The 17556-nt window shown below is 40.3% G+C and overlaps 1 protein-coding gene across 2 annotated transcripts in view; it reads left to right on the top strand.

Annotated features, from left to right (window-relative positions):
• The window catches only part of pcxb (pyruvate carboxylase b), a 285541-nt gene that overhangs the window by 242198 nt on the left and 25787 nt on the right, over positions 1–17556 (top strand). For both annotated transcript variants that reach the window (XM_087837657.1, XM_087837656.1), the window contains exons 17-21: positions 3010–3250; positions 4312–4479; positions 6047–6128; positions 14846–15003; positions 15630–15716. In XM_087837657.1, coding sequence (XP_087693783.1) covers positions 3010–3250; positions 4312–4479; positions 6047–6128; positions 14846–15003; positions 15630–15716 — 736 coding nt within the window. The remainder of the gene's footprint in view (positions 1–3009; positions 3251–4311; positions 4480–6046; positions 6129–14845; positions 15004–15629; positions 15717–17556) is intronic.

Raw genomic sequence — 17556 nt, 5'->3', positions numbered from 1 at the left:
CCAGCTTTGGACAGCTCAGCTGACACTTCGTAACACTGGAGCGGCTTTATCGTTTTCCCCATCTGTTTTTGTTTGTTTTTTTTCTTTTAGCTGTGTTGAAAACAGTTTTTATTGATTTGTTGAAAAACATGAATTTAATCAGATTTTCTTAAAGCCAGCTGCTGCTCCTTCTGCTTTTTCTGTCATTGTGACATTATTCCAGAAATTTTCTGTCATTTCTATGGGAACAACGTTGCTAACTGTCAGGTTCATGCATGCACTTTTTGTTAAATAATTGAAAATGAAATGTATTGTTGTTCTTGAATAATATCACGCAGAGGTGTTTATTTCTAAGCAGAAAGTACAGCAGAAAGCATTTCTACTCCAGACTTCAAATTTGGATTAAACCCTCTATCAGACCTATTCTCACTGATTGTTCAGTCCAGTTTTTATATAATTTGGCACACGTCAGCCTTTTCTCACAGTTTCCCTTCCTTAAGAATGGCTTCTTGACAGCTGCCCTTCCTTTAAGACCATTTCTGTTGAGGCTTCATCAAAAAGTCATTTGACAAACTGATGCGTGTCTCAGGTCCTGTCAGGTCTTTGCTGGATTCTTTCCCCCAGTTCTTCAGGACATGACTCTCACGTGTTCAGTTGCTGTAGACGATCTTTTAGGCGACTTATTCTTATGCTGTCTGCTTATCCAGTTTTATCAAAATTGTTAAGGCAAGGTGTGCAGACACAACACCGGTTCCTCCCTAAAGTTCCTGTGAAATGGTACGGTCCGAAGACTGAACTGAAAATAAGTAAAAAAGCAAAACGATGTCCAACAACAAACTTTCAAAGACCTTCAAAAAGGCTGGAGAACTATTATTAAAGAACATTTTAGAAAGGTGTTTGCTTCTTTGGAGGAAGACATTTTAATCATATTCACGTATTTTTCATTCTTTTCTGCTCATAATGTAGTTTGGAATTGAGAAATGATTTCAAAATAACAAAATGTGTTTTCTATAAACCTTTTATGAGTTTTGGTTACATCATTTTGTTACAGAATCATCTTTGTAGATTTTGTTTTGTGCACTTGCACAACTTTTTGAAAGTGAAGGAAACTGAATCTTTCCACCTCTTTTCCACCTCTGAAAAGTGAATATACTCCCCACTGCTCATATAAAATTTGCACAGTACTCTTACACCACATTGGCTTTTTAATTTTTTAAGAGCTGTTGCCTAAGTGTCATATATAATTTAGATTTCCCATATCGATAAAAATTAATCAACATACGATGACACTGTTTTTGACAGCTTTATGAGACTAGCTTCATATTTCATGCTGTTTTCCAACCTTTTCAGCAGTTAGCTTCTTGAAGCTCAGGTTAATGACATTAGGGATGTTTTATAGCTACTTGTGTTTGTAATAATTATGTTATAGCATCTACCCAGCAGTAGTGCGCCTACAAAATAAAAGCTGGACATGTCCAACCTAGCCTTCCAGCACAGTTGCTTCTCCTCTCGATATATCTAATTGGATGCACCGTACGGTGGCTAGCCACAAACCACACAATTTACTCACATTTAATCAGGTCAGTTGGTTGATGTGTTCCTGTTGTCTCTCGGCATGCTTACCGAGGTACACATCATTGATACAGCTGTATATTAGTAATGCACTTAGGGCCATGAATATTGCACTACCTCCACACATGCCTGCAGTTCTTTTCCAGATGGATGGATTGACAAGCTTACTTTGTTGATGTGCATGAGTAATATATATACAAGCTTACACACCTGCAGTGCATACACAAATATTAGATCACACAACTACCCTATCCTTACATGTCTACTCTAACCCTCCTATCCATACACCAATCATTTCTCCCCACTCATAACTCCCATTTTTATGCTTCCATTCGTCTCCCTGCACAATACACTTCTTACCCTCCTTTTAACTCCCCCTTTCTTTCTGTTCCTCCTGGTCCTCGTCTCCCTCTTCAGCCTGCGTCCCATAGGGAGGGTGCCATCGAAAATTTGCACATCATTGTGATTAATGACTTTGATCTGTTTGCCCGGCTCCCTTTCCATCCTGCTTACACGCTCACTCCCTCACCCGCAATGTTTTTAGTGCAGCAGCTAACAGCCAAGTGACCTAAGCGTCTTCATTAACTAAATCAAATCAAAGAGTAATTCCGTTCTATTTAATTGATTTAAATTCTTTTAAAGGGTCACTTTGGAGGGAGAGGGATGTGAAATGTTTGCGGCCTAAAGAAATGAAGGGGTCATATGATTGCTAACTAGATTAGGACTTTATGAACTTCTTAACAACAAAACTTATCCTCCTGCATTGCATGAATGATGATCACTTCAGCTCTGAGTTGGATATCTAGGGCAATGCAGTGTTTTTCCATTTGGTGCCAGATAGCATAGACTAGACGGCGCTTGTATACGTTGTACTGTATTTCTAAATAAAGACTGGACACAGACGTTTGACAGCTAATCCTCTTGTGGCACAAATGAACACACAATGCGTCTCTGTTTATTTGCCAAAATAAAAGCTCTCAGTCTGTAAATACTGCATTCACAGTAGCACAGCTACAGTACGTACTCACCCCATTTATGAAAAACCTGATTAAGATACCGAGGCCAAGGCAATAATAGGAGGGATTTACCACTAGCAGCTCGGATAATGAGGCGGCTATACATTTCTTTCCAGTCATTGTGAGCTCCTGTGGGCCGTGTAAGCGTACTTTTCATGAAAATAGTGGGAATATTGTATTTACTCAGGTACAGCAATATTTATGAGTGCCGATATGGAGACGGATATAAACAGCTTATCCCTACCTGGATGTGCACCATTATCTGGAGTACACGGTGCATGAAGACGAACTCATTATGTATGTGTGAGTGAGGCTGTGTGATAATCTCACAGTGTACAGGAAGTCCTGACAGCATCCATGACCTGATTACAATTAACATTTAAAAACACTACCGTTTGTGTGGGTCGACTAACACGAATGCCTCTCCCGCTCCCACCCTAAGGTTCTGCGAGGTGGCCAAGGAGAACGGCATGGACATCTTCCGTGTGTTTGATTCTTTGAACTACCTGCCTAACATGGTGCTGGGTATGGAGGCTGCTGGAGCAGCAGGTGGCGTAGTTGAAGCTGCCATCTCCTACACAGGTGACGTGTCTGACCCAATGAGGCAGAAGTACTCTCTGGAATACTATGTCAAACTGGCAGATGAGCTTGTCAAAGGTGGAACTCACATCCTATCTATCAAGGTAAGTAAATAAAAAAAGGATCTGGGAGCGGTTTACTGCTGCTCAACTTTGGCAGCCGCACAGGCCATCTTTTCCTTCCCTCTGAAAATCTAAAGTTTTTGGCGCTTGCTTTGCTCTTGTGTGGAAATCCTTGCCAGTTTGCTTCCAAATATAAATAACATAAATAGTATCAGGTGAAGAGCTTTTATGAAGGCTTTCATCTTCAGATGCACACACGCTATCTTCTTACACCAGCAGTTGTATGTGTAAGTTATGTACATCATGATTGGAGCTTAAACTACAAACTAAACCTTGTCTAGCTGTATAACATGGGTTGTGTACAGTGCAACTAGCACTTGAATGCAAATATCTTTTGTGTTGATGGTAAAGCTCCTTTGGCTTGACTAATTCGAGAACTTGAAAAATGACCAATATTTCATCATGTGAGCAAAAAATATTCTGCATCTACAATACTGATCTTTTGCTGATACTGTTACATTTGGTGCCATTAGTATGGAAAGGATTGCAATGTTTAATATCCAGGCATCAATAACCAGTGTCCACAGCGTACACACCTCACACATGGACTTAAAGTGACACTTTGAGTTACTCTCACAAGTGAATTGTTGAACTCAGCTGAAGGTTTTCAGCTTGCTTCAATTAAATTAACTTGTATATTTGAGCTTCTTATCTAAATGAATAGACTGATAATGCTCACAATGAATTAATTTCTTTATTCAGGCATGACCGAATATTTTGAAACGTGAAATGATAAACTCGCACTCTGCCACAGTGTGCACCATCACACGCAGCTGTGACAATCTCATAAAAGGCTGGCAGAGCTAATGAGGTTAACTTTTAAAGGAGGAAACAGGCATGTATAATAATTTCTTGAAGTGCAATGATCATCAAAGGGAGCACAACTAAACATCTAAGCTCTGCCTGCGATTTGTATTAATATCAGTTATAATTTACACTTCATAATGAATGTAGAAAATGTGACTCTTCGATTTGTTGTGCTAATGAGTGCGTTGGATGTATTCCTCAGACCTACAACCTTTCTCCCCTCCATCTCCCACCAGGATATGGCCGGCCTGCTGAAGCCAGAAGCCAGTAAACTTCTGATCAGCGCTCTGAGGGACCGCTTCCCAGACGTACCCATCCATGTGCACACGCACGACACAGCTGGAGCTGGTGTTGCTGCCATGCTGGCCTGCGCTGAAGCTGGTGCTGATGTAGTTGATGTGGCGGTACGTATTTAACATGTTTCTTCTATGAGACTTAATAAAGTGGGACTTCTCCATAACTTTGATTTAAAATTGATATCAGGGGCATTATAGGATGCTTTCCATATGGCGAGTGCTAACTGCTATTCGACAAATAATGAGAAAATAATTATTTCAGTCTACACGCCAGTTATCCTCACAGCATGAACAAACATTAATTTTCTACCAGTTCCTGCAGTTTGCATTGTGAAATATCACTGAAATTAAGATGGAACTGTTGCTGAAGCCAGGATCATTTCCCTTACTGCGATCACTGACGCATGCTGCCAGCATGGGCAGATTCATTATAACAATTGGCTACTATTTGCGGTTTGTGCTGTTCAGTTCCTTTTAACACCGTATGCAACAACCGATTGCCCACCATGGATCGGTTAAACACCCACTCAGCATTTGTATTCATTGGTTTATCTGTCGATTGCAATAAAGCGTGCTAAAATTACTTTTTCTTTGTGCTTTCATCAGGCATAACGTTTTGACCACTGATAGGGGAAGTGAATAAATCTGATTATCTCTTCATTACGGCCCCTGTAGGTGGATGGAATATATTACAGAACATTTTTTCCTCAAAGTTGATGTTAGAAGCATAAAAAATGGACAAGCATAAGGATTTGATTGAGTTTGACAAGGACTGAAGTGCGATGGGTAGACTGGGTGTTAACTGGGTCAGAGCATCTCCAAAACTGCAGCTCTTGTGGCATGGTCCCGGTCTGCAGTTGTTAGTATCTATCAGAAAGGAAGCAACTGTGGTGACAGGCGGTCAAGGCTTAGTGATGCACGTGGTGATTGGCCCATGTGGTTCGATCCAACAGATGAGTGCAAAGTGCTGAAGAAGTTAATGCTGGTTCTGATAGAAATGTAGAATACACAGAGCATCAGTACTGTACCATGGAGCAATGAAACAGTTTGGTTTAATGACTCGCGTTTTCTTTTACATGCTTGTGTCACTTACCTGGGGAACACCTGACACCAGGATAGACTATGGGAAGAAGACAAGCTGGCAGTGTGATGCTTCAGGCAGTATTCACATGGAAAACCTTTGGTCCTGCCGTTCATTATGGATCTTACTTTGATACATGCAACCTAGCTAAGCGTTGCTGTAGACATGTACACCCTGATGGCTGTGGCCTCCTTCAGGAGGATAATGTGCACTGCTGCAACGCAAAAATTGGTTCGGCAACAGTTTGAGGAGTAAAACAAAGAGTTTGAGGCGTTGACTTGGCCTCCAAATTCTCAAGATCTGTCCAGTCAGGCATCTGTGGGATGTGCTGGACAAACTAGTCCAATCCATAGAGGCTTGACAGCTTACACGACCACAGCACACCTTCAGAGGTCCAGTGGATTCTGTGCCTCAACAGCTCTGGGCTTTTTTGGCAGCATAACTGGGGTCAATACAATATTGGTCAGGTGGCCATAACACTGCCTGGTCAGTGTAATTAGCTGAAGACTTTGGGAAGGACTACATGTACAATCTACAAAGGTCATGAATTAGGTTTTCGGTCAAACAGTATTCATATTGATTGTTTCTCTCTAGGTTGACTCCATGGCTGGGATGACCTCCCAGCCCAGCATGGGAGCCATGGTTGCCTGCACCAAGGGGACCAAGCTTGACACTGGTATGTCACACACTCATTAGCCTCTCAGGTCAGTTGTTTAAAAAAAAAAAAAAAGTCATATAAAGAATTACAATTACTTTTGGCCAAAGGAGCACTAGTAAGTATTGCGATGAGTAACTAAATGTTTAATAATACACCTGCAGCTTGGAATTGTTAATGAGATCAAGCTCAGAATACATTTTTGAGTGTCCTGCTTCAGAGGAGGAAAGGCATTGATCAACAAATCAATGCATGAGTCAAAGTCAGGCAGACCTGTGTGTTCTACCCAGTGATAAGTACACAGTCGATTGTTAGAGGGCGATGTAAAGAAAAGGAGACAGCAAATAGAAGGAAACCACTGTGGTCAATAAAAAACTCCTCCTCTGATCCATAAGATAAATGGTTCACTTACTTGTACAGGCAGATTTGTTTTTGATGTCCACAGCCCTGCATGGTTATATAAACAATATCAGCAGTAGCCATTATTAAAGTGGTTGTATTTCATAAGTTTGCTAAAAATTGAAACCTGATGTGCAGCACAAGCACATCAGGAGCATCCTTGGAGCTTTTCAAGGTTTTAAGGTTCTCTGAAAATGCCTTAATGTCACACTTAGTGACTGATTTGCTTTCCCAAACAGCATCGTACCAGCCTCTGTCAGATATCTTGTTGTTGGCCTTTGTACTGTGCATTATGTTATATTCTCCCACACCTCTGATCAGCGACTGGGCTCGGTGACTTCCCACAGCGAGGGCAGCAGAAAGGAAGATGTGTTAACGCACTCAGTCGTAAAACTTCTGTTTAAAAATTGAAGGGAAACAAATTGGGTTAAAGGAATTAAAAGTGATGTGGAGTTTGCTGCTCAGTTATGTGGAGTAATGCTGTTGGGAATACTGACTCAGCTCTGCTAACCAGATGTGATAGCTCATTTCCATTACTCAAAACCTTAAAATGCCCAGCTAATTTTGTTTACATGATATTCATACTGCACACTGTCAGCTCCTGCAGCGTCCTTAACATAAGAAGTTTGGCACTGTAGGGTAAATTATTGCCGATTATGTTTTAAATAGACTGGCGTAGTCGCCCTGATATTCTGTGACACACTATTTTCTATCGCCTGTTTTTTGCCGTGTGGTGATTGTCCTTAGTTTTATCATTGATTGCTTGGCATAGACTCTTATGTAGCCACATTGCAGTTATCCTCGAGCACAGACTACTCAGTCTGTGGTGATACACACATGTGCACCCCTGCTTTGCATATTTATTGGTGTATTCTCAGACGTGGTCTGAAGAGGGTTCTGCACTTCCTGTCGTGAATAAAATCACTGTTTGTTAAACTGATGCAGAATCTAGCAAGCCTTAGTTTGTTTTACATGGTTACATCAGTGCTTAACATTTAAAATGATTAACCCGTACATGAGAAAAATCCCACCTTAAACTGTTAGTTTAGAAAATGTATTAGACCATAAAACCATGAAAACACAAATATAGAAAAATAGTTTAAAACTTAAAAACATATTATTTATTAGGCCAATAACAGGCTTGGTTCACATTTTTACACCCAAACTCGAGTCGGCACGCTGGACCTTAATCAAGCATAACATTTACTAAAACACATTTTTCTTATTTTTCTGTTGAGAAATGCAAGTAAATGACTGTCATTTGGCATCTTAATCAGAAGTAGTAATGTGCTTTTTCCATTTTTTCCTTTTTAGAAATTTGTAACACATTTTGAAAACTGATGGAAAACAATAATTATAATAATTTCAGCCATAAAAATATAATTTCCGTTAACGAACTTGCACATTCTGGTGGATTAACCATTAGAGAAACATCAAAAACGAATTTGTGTATCGTGGTGATATCACATCACAGTACTTCTGTAGCACTGGGCACATTAGGCTGGGTTAAAGCACAAGTAATTTCCACTTTTGAGAGACTAAAAAACGTCTTAAGCGTAATTACAGTGCAGCTACCGTGGTTTCAGAAAATTATGGTAAACCACGGGTGTTGGTGGTGTTTGTACCTTATTGTTTCTCACTCACATTTAAAACCCTTTCATAGAAGAGGAAGTGATTTTTGTTCATAAAGCAACGTAGTAGCAAAGCCATTTGGACGTGCTGTGTTCGCAGCATAATGTGTGGCTTGAGCCATGAAGGAAAATCTGTTTGCATCGTTGCTGCTCACTCAGTACTCATTTAACCCACAGCTGGATGCAACAGGTTCTTGGACTCGAGTAGGAAACATTGTAGAGCACGACATAAATGTTTCAGTCGCAGTCCGGTTTAATGACACAATATCAATTTGTGAGCATACAGTCCCAAAAAAAAAAAGGGAACAGAAAGACAAGGTCGTTACTCAAAAGCCAGAGTTTTTAAAGTCTCTCAGGTTATTCATGGAATTTCAATTTGCAGACCGTCTCACACACATTTGTGCACACTCGTGCTTTATCCTGTATCCTGGGGTGACCCTGGTAAATGCATTATGCATACAGCTCCCTCTCACATCCAGCTTCTTTTATACCTGTCATCTTGGCCTCGTGTCTTCTTTTCATCACCGCGTGATTTTTGTGCCTCTCTCCCTTTCCCTCTCTGTTTGCCCATCTCACTACATTTGTAATCAAGAAAAGCACTGTCTGACACTTCCACACCTCACTGACCCTAGTCTGTTGACTGCTTCTCTTTACTTCCTCCCAGCTTTCTTCCATCTCTCTTTCAAAGCAATAATCAGTGCAGTGTAGTGTGCGCTGCCTATTCGATCTCCCACCCTCTCTCTGCTCCTATGCCTTTTCCTATTACTCCCCCTGCTTTTACATTGTCTTCCCTCGTCATCCTCCTCTTCCTTCTTTGTCAATCTGCCACAAACCAATTAACGGCACTTTCCATGCCTCCAACTCCCACTCTGCTTGTCCTTTCCCTTCGTCTCCCTCAAAATCTCTCTTGGTATCTCTTTCTCCCAGAGAAATGGCAAAGCATTGGCTCTGTGGTTAATTTGTTTGTCTTCATGCCGTCTCTTTGTTTATGCAGTAAGCCGCGACGTGCGTACATACCCATGCGTTTTAAAAGTCATACATATTCACACACGGTTATGCAGCTGAATGATGACACATATTAAAATGGTCCTCATGTTTATTTGACACTGCATTTACTGCCTTCTCTTGTGCATCATGCTTGGATTTAATTGATAAAATATTTAGTAACAAATGGCAGACGCTCTGCTCAGAGGTTATACGTTAACAGTGTAGACAGTCGAACCCTACACACTCACAGCTGAACCCAGACAAACGGGTGAGCACAGGCATTAAATGCATCCAACCTGTTACATCGACCTTTGTATTTGGGTTTTTTCTCCCACAATGTTATTGTGTCTTCGTCTCATCAGCCTCTGGTGTGTGTGTGTTACAACTGTTTATGTGTGTCAGTCTACAAAATGTGTGTATAGATTAATGAAAGCAGAAGTATGCGTCTGTCTGTTTGTATCCTCTGTTAGTGATTTTTGTGCTGCTAATGAGCTGAATATTGATGGCAGTTCGTCACTACCAAGCAGCCATCTGTATGAGTGATCTATGGACATGTGTGTTCTCATGGGTGCCTAAAAGGGGGGAACAAGTGAAGCAAACGAATCCACACTATTCAATTATGGAAAAAGCTTGTCATCCTTTGTGTTCTAATTATAGATTTATTGTCATACGGTTGCGTGTGTGTCGGATTTATTTACAAGGATCTGTGTACAAAAGGAACAAGGGGTGAGCAGATGAATGCTTGAACTTAAAGCATTTAGGCTGTGATAAAGGGAAGATTTGTGTCTGATTCTCAGTTTACTATTGAATAAAACTAATTGCAAAGTTAATCTTCTAAGATTGAATGTTTATTATTTCAGACTAATTCAAAGTCATTTAGACTTTCAGACCATTTTTTCCTTAATTGTCTTTAGAGTACCAGGGGCATTAGTTTGATCATACAGCAGCTGAAGCTGGTTGTTTGCTTGCTATTGAAGTCGCAGGCTGGCTTGAGTTAGAGCACCTCTCTCCAGGTTGGGCAGTCATCATTGGGACTTTTACTGGGAATGAAGCACATCTGCAGATTTCAATTTGTAGGGGTCTTTTAGACAGTCTGGCTGGAGTCGACTGAGCAGGTTCTGCAGGACAGAGCCAGATGATGTTGGCACACAGCAGGAAGCAGCAGCTGCTGTTGACTTAGACTCTGAATTGTTTTGCTTGAACTACACCAGGCTTCAGAATTTGTGGCGTAACTATGTAACTTATTCCAAAATACACAAAAGATTTAGGTGCCACATTAAACAAAAAATAAACTAGATGAAGAAATCTTGATTAACTTAAACCTGGTAAGTGCAAAGTCCAAATAAAGTAAATTGTGTGAATAAAATGCTTTAAAGTAGTTGAAGAAAATGGTATTACTATGGGAAGAAGGCAAGCTGGCTAAAATATTCAACAGTAAAAGGGAGAGAGTACGAAGTAGGAGCTAAGATAACAAAATAATAATATGATATAAGAGAGGGAGCAAGTCGGTCGTGATCAATTGTTTTATCACACTGGTCTGGTTGAAGTGTGTTTCAGGGGTTTTGCACTGTTGTTGGACTTGACACCCTAAATCCTTTAAGAAATATCTTTTTTTTCTATTATTAGTTTAATTCTGTTTAGAATAAACCACAGTGTTGACCAAAGAAACTGAAAGGCCATTGACATTGTGTAATTCAGTCATTGTGTTACTTACTGACTGAATAATGTGTCTTGCATCTCTAAACAATCACATCTGCATAAGATATGATACAATAAACTGATTGTGAAATCTTTTTAACATACTGGAAAGTATTAGAATGTTCAGGTCTGTAATGGTTTGGTGTACTGGGATACTGTGTTCAGCTGTAGACCATTTAATAATTTGTGCGCTTCTGTTCCTTACAAATAAATATCGAGGGACAACAGAAGAGCAATCAAATCATCACAGTTTTGTCAATGTGGAAATGAGTTTCCTCAGATACGACAGACCATCGTCCTTTTTTTGCACACAGCTTCGGTTTATCTTATTCCAAGATCATAAGACTGAACACCTTCCACAGTCTTTCACTTGACATGACCTCTTGTGCATGAGTAAATTTTTTAAAGTCGCTGATGATATGTTTTGTTTTGGATATGTTTAATTAAAGATGGGACTAATCACACCATTTATTAAAACCATCAAGGACTGGGTCATGGGTGGTCTCGTTATCCTGAAGCTGTCTAACAACAACAGTCATGTGAATACTTTTAAAATGGTCCCGTTTTCATACCTTTTAGGCAAGCAAATGGTTACAGATGCCAAATTAACCGCTTTTATAGGAAAATTAGCATTTTCTACAGTAAAGTAAATGCAGGTTTATGGCAGCGGGGTGAGAGAGAGGTGTGTGTGAGAGTGAGACAAAGACGTGTGGAACATCTTCAAAACATCTTCAGAGTCGTTGATGACTTTTTCAAGAACTGTAGAAATGACACACAAGATTCTCTTATATTGAATTGTTCATTCCCGTTGAATATGACGCCACTAAGATGTTCTTAGTTCTTTAAATGTCTTGCAAGAAACAGTGTCATTGTTCAACTCTTATTGCAGATTATCTTCATCCCCCCAAATTCCACTGAGACTCGTATTGTGTGTAAACCTGTCCACTTGCTGACACTTTAAGTTTCCCTCAGACCCGTTTTGTGAGATGTTAGCTTGTAAGATGATGTTTTGACCTTTCATTATCTCCTTATTTCAGCTTATAACTCAGTCACGTATAATTTGTTTATTTTTATACAATATCAAGTTTCACACCGTGTTTGGGAACTAATTCAAACCAGTTTAAAAAAATCATTTTGAATCACTATTTGAGTTGATTAGGTCAAAGCCTTAGTAGTCACACATCATTCTTTGGCGGTCACAGTCTGTTAATCCCCTGCAGTGTGACAGAAGTGAGAAATGTGCCATTTAGCATAATTGCAATTAAGACTTGGAAAAAGAGCAGGCAGGCTTAACACATGCATTAACTGTGGCCTACCAGACTTTAGGTTAGCTGAGATTACAATTCTACTGTTGGCTAAATACTAAACCAGTCAAGTCAGTGTTAGCCGAGTTTGCCCGCCCACCTGATGTTACCTTCATGGAGGAAAAAGAAGTAACCCTCCTGCTCTAAGTAGACATTAGCCTGATGAGTTTAAGATCTCTAGTTTGCTCACTGAGTCTTATTTAATAAAACATGATGTGAATTATGTGCATTGTGGTTACATTCATGTCAGAAGTTATGATAAAGGAGGTTATGTTTTGGGGTCATAGCCCTTACCCATGACCTCCGGTTCCAAAAAGCTAAGAGCCCAGGGACCCCCTCTCTCCTCACACCCAGATCTCACACTCACAGGAAGTGATTGAATTACCATGGTTACAGGGCATTCCTCTTTGTTGTATCCACCGTTTTAAAACGGTAACTTAAAATTAGATGGTTTAAAGTTGCAAATGTCTCTTTGTCCATCAGCTAAAAGCCCCCACATGCATAAAGTTGCAGCTGCAGCCGGTTTTAGGGAGGAGCTAAAGATTCGCCCACGGTGACCTTAGAATCAGACTCAGCTGCCGAACATGTCCCCGCACTGTATTAATCCAAACTATAATTTCACAACGGAAGCATAAATGAAAGATTAAAAATAAGTGTTCACAAACAGAGAAGAAAATGGACCCAATTACTGCCTGACTTGGCAGACGGTTGAATTTGAGGAGCAACAACATGCACATTAATATCACATTAATTTCACAGTAGCTCCATTTACCCGCCAAGATCAGTCGAGGGACACAAACACTTTGGAGTATGTACTCCTTCAATCTAAAAAGTACAAGCTTGTCTCTCAGTTATTGAAGTAATACGTTTGGCTCATTAATATGGCTGATTTTTGTCATCATTAGCCAAAAGCTCAGTGTACTGCCATTTCTGTCATGGTATTAAAGCAGGTGCAAGGTAAGCTGCTTTAACACACCTTAAGTGGCAGCAACAAATGCTGTTTTAGTTTTGTTTTGTTTTTTTTGTTTTTTTAAAGATCTCAAAATATTAGAGGGAATTAACAAGCAGCTTTGATGTAGCAAAGACCAGATTAAAATACAGAGTGACTTTTCCAGCATGCTTACAGGCTCCGAGTACAATTTACACAATAGGTAAACTAGATATTATCCTGTAATACACCTTCCAGAAGAGATGAGCATGAGCTGCTGCTTCTGCTGCAGACTAGTTTGTTGAAAGTATATTATAAAAACTACAGGGTGATACTGGGTTATTGATAGAGGAGGGAAAGAGACTACATAGAAGCCTACCAAGTAGGCACATCTCCTCTTCACACGATGTTCTCTATTTGATGGTACTCTGCTGTATGTGATGCAGACAGCTGAGAGTAGGAATCAGCACACTGTAGTGTCATTGGAGATGCATTCAAACATACCTGATTGGCGTGTGTTAACAAACGTTTAGCACACTGCTCAGTTTAACATGCTGCTTATTTTTTTTGCATTAGCATCAGCATCATAAGCCCACAATTGACTAGTTGGCACAGTGCATATGTTGTCAATATGACTAATTCAGATAAATGGCAGGCTCCCATGGCTTCACTAACGGTTCATCTGTATTTATAGACCGTATCACAATGTAAGCTAAATCTGGTGATTGCTACTTTACATGAAGACAACAGTATTGTTGTTTAATGCTGAATGCATTTAATCTAATCAGCCACATCATATGCTGTGCTAGTACTGGGTTGGACATGATTTGTCAGCGATATATATTCATGATGGGAATCTCCTGTTCAGCACATCTTAAAGGTGCTCTGAGATCTGACTCTGGAGGCTATTTGAGAGTATTGTGACAATCCACCGTATGCTGCTAAAAGGAGCCATCAGGAGATTGTCACACTGTGGCTATAAAAGAATAGACATGGTCAGTAGCAATGCTCGGGTAGGCTGTGACATTTAAAAAGATCATCCATTGCTTTTCATATCTGCTGTTTGGTGACTCTGCTGATAATTGTAGCCTCTGTTTCCTATACTGAGCTGATACAAGTTTCTGTTGCCGTAGCCCATCTGCTTTGAGGTTCAACATGTCGTGCACTCGGAGATGCCCTTCTGCATACCTCAGTTATAACAAATGGTTATTTGAGTTTGTTTCCTTCCTATCAGCTCAAAGCAGTCTGGCCCTTCTCCTGACCTCTGCCATCAACAAAACATTTTCACCCAGAGAACTGCTGCTCGCTGGATATTTGCTTTTTTCCAGACAATTCTGTGTAAACCCTAGAAAAAGGTCATGGTTTCTGAAATGCTCACATCAGTCTGACACCAACAACCATACCACATTCAAAGTCTCTGAACTCACCTTGTTGTCATTCTGATGCTCCGTTTGAGCTTTGACACTTTGGTCTGCGTGCATTTAAGTGCTGCCTTGTGATCAGCTGATTAGATATTTGCATTAACATATAGTTTAACAGGTTTCGACGGGGCAGGCGAGTGTAAGTAACCCCTAAGATTACAAACTCAAATTTCTGCTCAGGGTCTCTATCTCTAGTGACATACTTTAGTTTTCTATATTAAAAGACCTCAAACATCAAAATATCTTTGCTTTTGTTTTTGCCCCATGTGACATTTAAGTGTAAAGTAATTTTCAGTTCACCGTACGCCAAGTCGCATAACTGTGTGCACTGAGCACAGATTTGATGTCAGTTTACTGTCCTGTTTTGCAGGCATTGCTCTGGAGAAGGTGTTTGACTACAGTGAATACTGGGAAGTAGCCAGAGGCTTGTATGCTCCGTTTGATTGCACTGCCACCATGAAATCTGGCAATGCCGACGTGTATGAGAATGAGATACCCGGAGGACAGTACACCAACCTTCACTTCCAGGTACAGTTAAATGCTGCTGTTTCGTTTTTGCCTGTCAGTGGATTATTTCAAGGCTAAAAACATTAGGTTACTGCATTGTATGAATCCAATTCCAAAATTTGTGACTGGTACGATGAACTGCGTTCACGCTGTGCCTGTTTTTTAATGCGCTGACACCTGAGGTCCCAAAGATCACGCGTATCCAATATTGATTTTCAGCCCTTGCATTCTGTTGTCATTTACATTTTACACAGCGTCCCAGTGTGGGTTTGTATCTGGTTAACTTAAATGGAGAAACAGGTTCTGTGTCTATTAGCTCAATAAAACATATCATCTGTTTCAGTCACTGTTGTTAACACGGTTGTGCTTAAAGTTCAAAGCTCAGAAACTTGAGTAAAAGCTGCTTATTCCAGTGTTTGTGAATGCTGTGCCAAAATACAAGCAAGACTCTGCAGCGTTTGTGCTGTTATAGTCACACTGAAAAATTTAAGAGATAATTTCAAAGTGATTTAAACCACAGGACCGTCGCTGTAGAATTCTTCCCAAGTGTTCAGCTGCAGGACTGGCTTGTCCAGCATTCCTTGATTTTTCTCTTAAATTGGTTGTAATGAAAAGAAAAGCTTACTCGGTTCATTGGTCTATTGCAGGCTCACAGTATGGGACTGGGCAACAAGTTCAAGGAGGTGAAGAAGGCCTACGCAGAGGCCAACAAACTACTTGGAGACCTTATTAAGGTGAGACATGGACACCGAGCGTCCCAGCTTGCTCTTTATTTTCATGATCAAGCTGTGTCGTTTCAGCTTTAATTTAGTTTACCAGCACAACACAGATGCATTTGGAGTCAGGGATGATAGTGGCCTCAACACCCAGCTGCAGTAACTGATGCCAGAAACTCATTTAATTTGGCAGATAAGACTATATTCGAAAGTCCTTGATTTAGGAGCATCAGCTGTAATGGGTTATATTATTATCTTAAGCAGAGCCGTATAAATGGGTTTGGGGAAATGAGTAGAATGCACAAGGTCGGGCACATTTGGAGCGTTAATGATGTTTTACTTTGTAATATTATGTCTGACTTGGGTCATGTGAATTTCCTGCTGAAAGCACAATTAGAAATGAGTTTTCAATATTCTTTCATCGGCCTGGCTCACACTGACTCAGTCTGCCAAGCCGCCCCTCTTTCCTGGCTTGGCTGAGCAAAACAATCCCAGATTAGGTTAGGTGCGTTCACTGTTCTGTGCAGTCTGAATTCACTTTCAGTGCAGCAGTATATTTGGCTTTCCTCAGCTCCCTTTTCCTCCGAGAGTAACTTTTTATAGCTTTGTCATTTCCTTTGCTAGACTTGTTTATCTTTTCCCGGCTAGTCTACATTAGGCTCATTTATCCTCTCATTTACCAGGTGGATTTAACGTAACTTCAGCCATCACTAATTGTAGTCACGGACAGGGAGCTCTGCTGGACCACTGTCATTCTGTGCCTGGGCTGACCTCCTGACTGCTTCTTGTTTATCTTTCATTAATTACTATGTTTTTCACATTTCTTTTTCTCTCCCTGTAATTATTTTGTTCTTTCTTTTGCATTTTCTTTTATTATCGAGCCACCCTCTCACTTTCCATCTGTCCTCCATTCCACATGCTGCTTTCTGCATTTATTCTCAGCCATCTTTATTTTGCTTTTTCTTACCTTAGACATGCTCCCATGGATTCCCCATTATTTTATCACCACCTTCTCTCTTTCTTTAGGTCTCTCAATTTTCCCTCTCTGGTCCCTTCTCCCTAATTTTCTCTCCCCCTTTATGTTTTCCTCATCAATCCCCTACCCCTCTGCCCATGCCTCTCTATCAATTCAATTAAGACTCTGTGGGCTTCACTGCACAAGCCAATGTTGGCTTAATGTGCCTACGGGCCCTGCTATGCTCTCCGTTGTATCCTGTTAGCTCGACAATGGCTGTGTCTCTCACACTGCTGGTTTGTCGATAAGGGAGAAGGAGTGCGCTTGTCAGATATAGACATGGAGTACACACACCACATACTGCACTGGCAGTAAGCAGTGCACCTAAAGTATATGCCCACACGCACCACGGCGAAGCCCATATCTTTGAAGTTTAGTGCCGTCAGTGAAGGAGAAATGGGGATACTTTCCTCATTTTAATCAAGAACACAGCTCTAATTATTTCAGATTAAAAAACAAAGTTAAATGTCTAATCTTCTTCAAAGCATTTACATAAAAGTGATTTGCATTAAAGGGATTGTTTACTTCACGGAGTCTATTAATTCATGTTTTCTTGCAGTGGGTGTCATGTTCTGAATTAAGAAATCAAGATATTTGTACTGGATGTCTCAACTTACAAAACCCCATCATTACTTAAGCTCATGGGCCTCTCACTCAGTACCAGACAACATCAAACTCGACACGGGAATCTGGGAGATTTTCATAAAATGCTTATAAGTCTGACAGTTTCATAGCTTAATATTAATTCCAGATGTGCAGCTCAGTATAATCATTACATTGCTTGCTGAGTATCCTGTACCAGTTCTGTAAATCTGCCTTAATCCACAGACTTGGTTTACAATT

The sequence above is a fragment of the Neolamprologus brichardi genome, chromosome 3 (genome assembly GCF_056152115.1).
Source record: "Neolamprologus brichardi isolate AB-2024 chromosome 3, ASM5615211v1, whole genome shotgun sequence".
NCBI classification, from domain to species: Eukaryota; Metazoa; Chordata; class Actinopteri; order Cichliformes; family Cichlidae; genus Neolamprologus; species Neolamprologus brichardi.
This window is presented reverse-complemented; position numbering and strand designations above follow the sequence as displayed.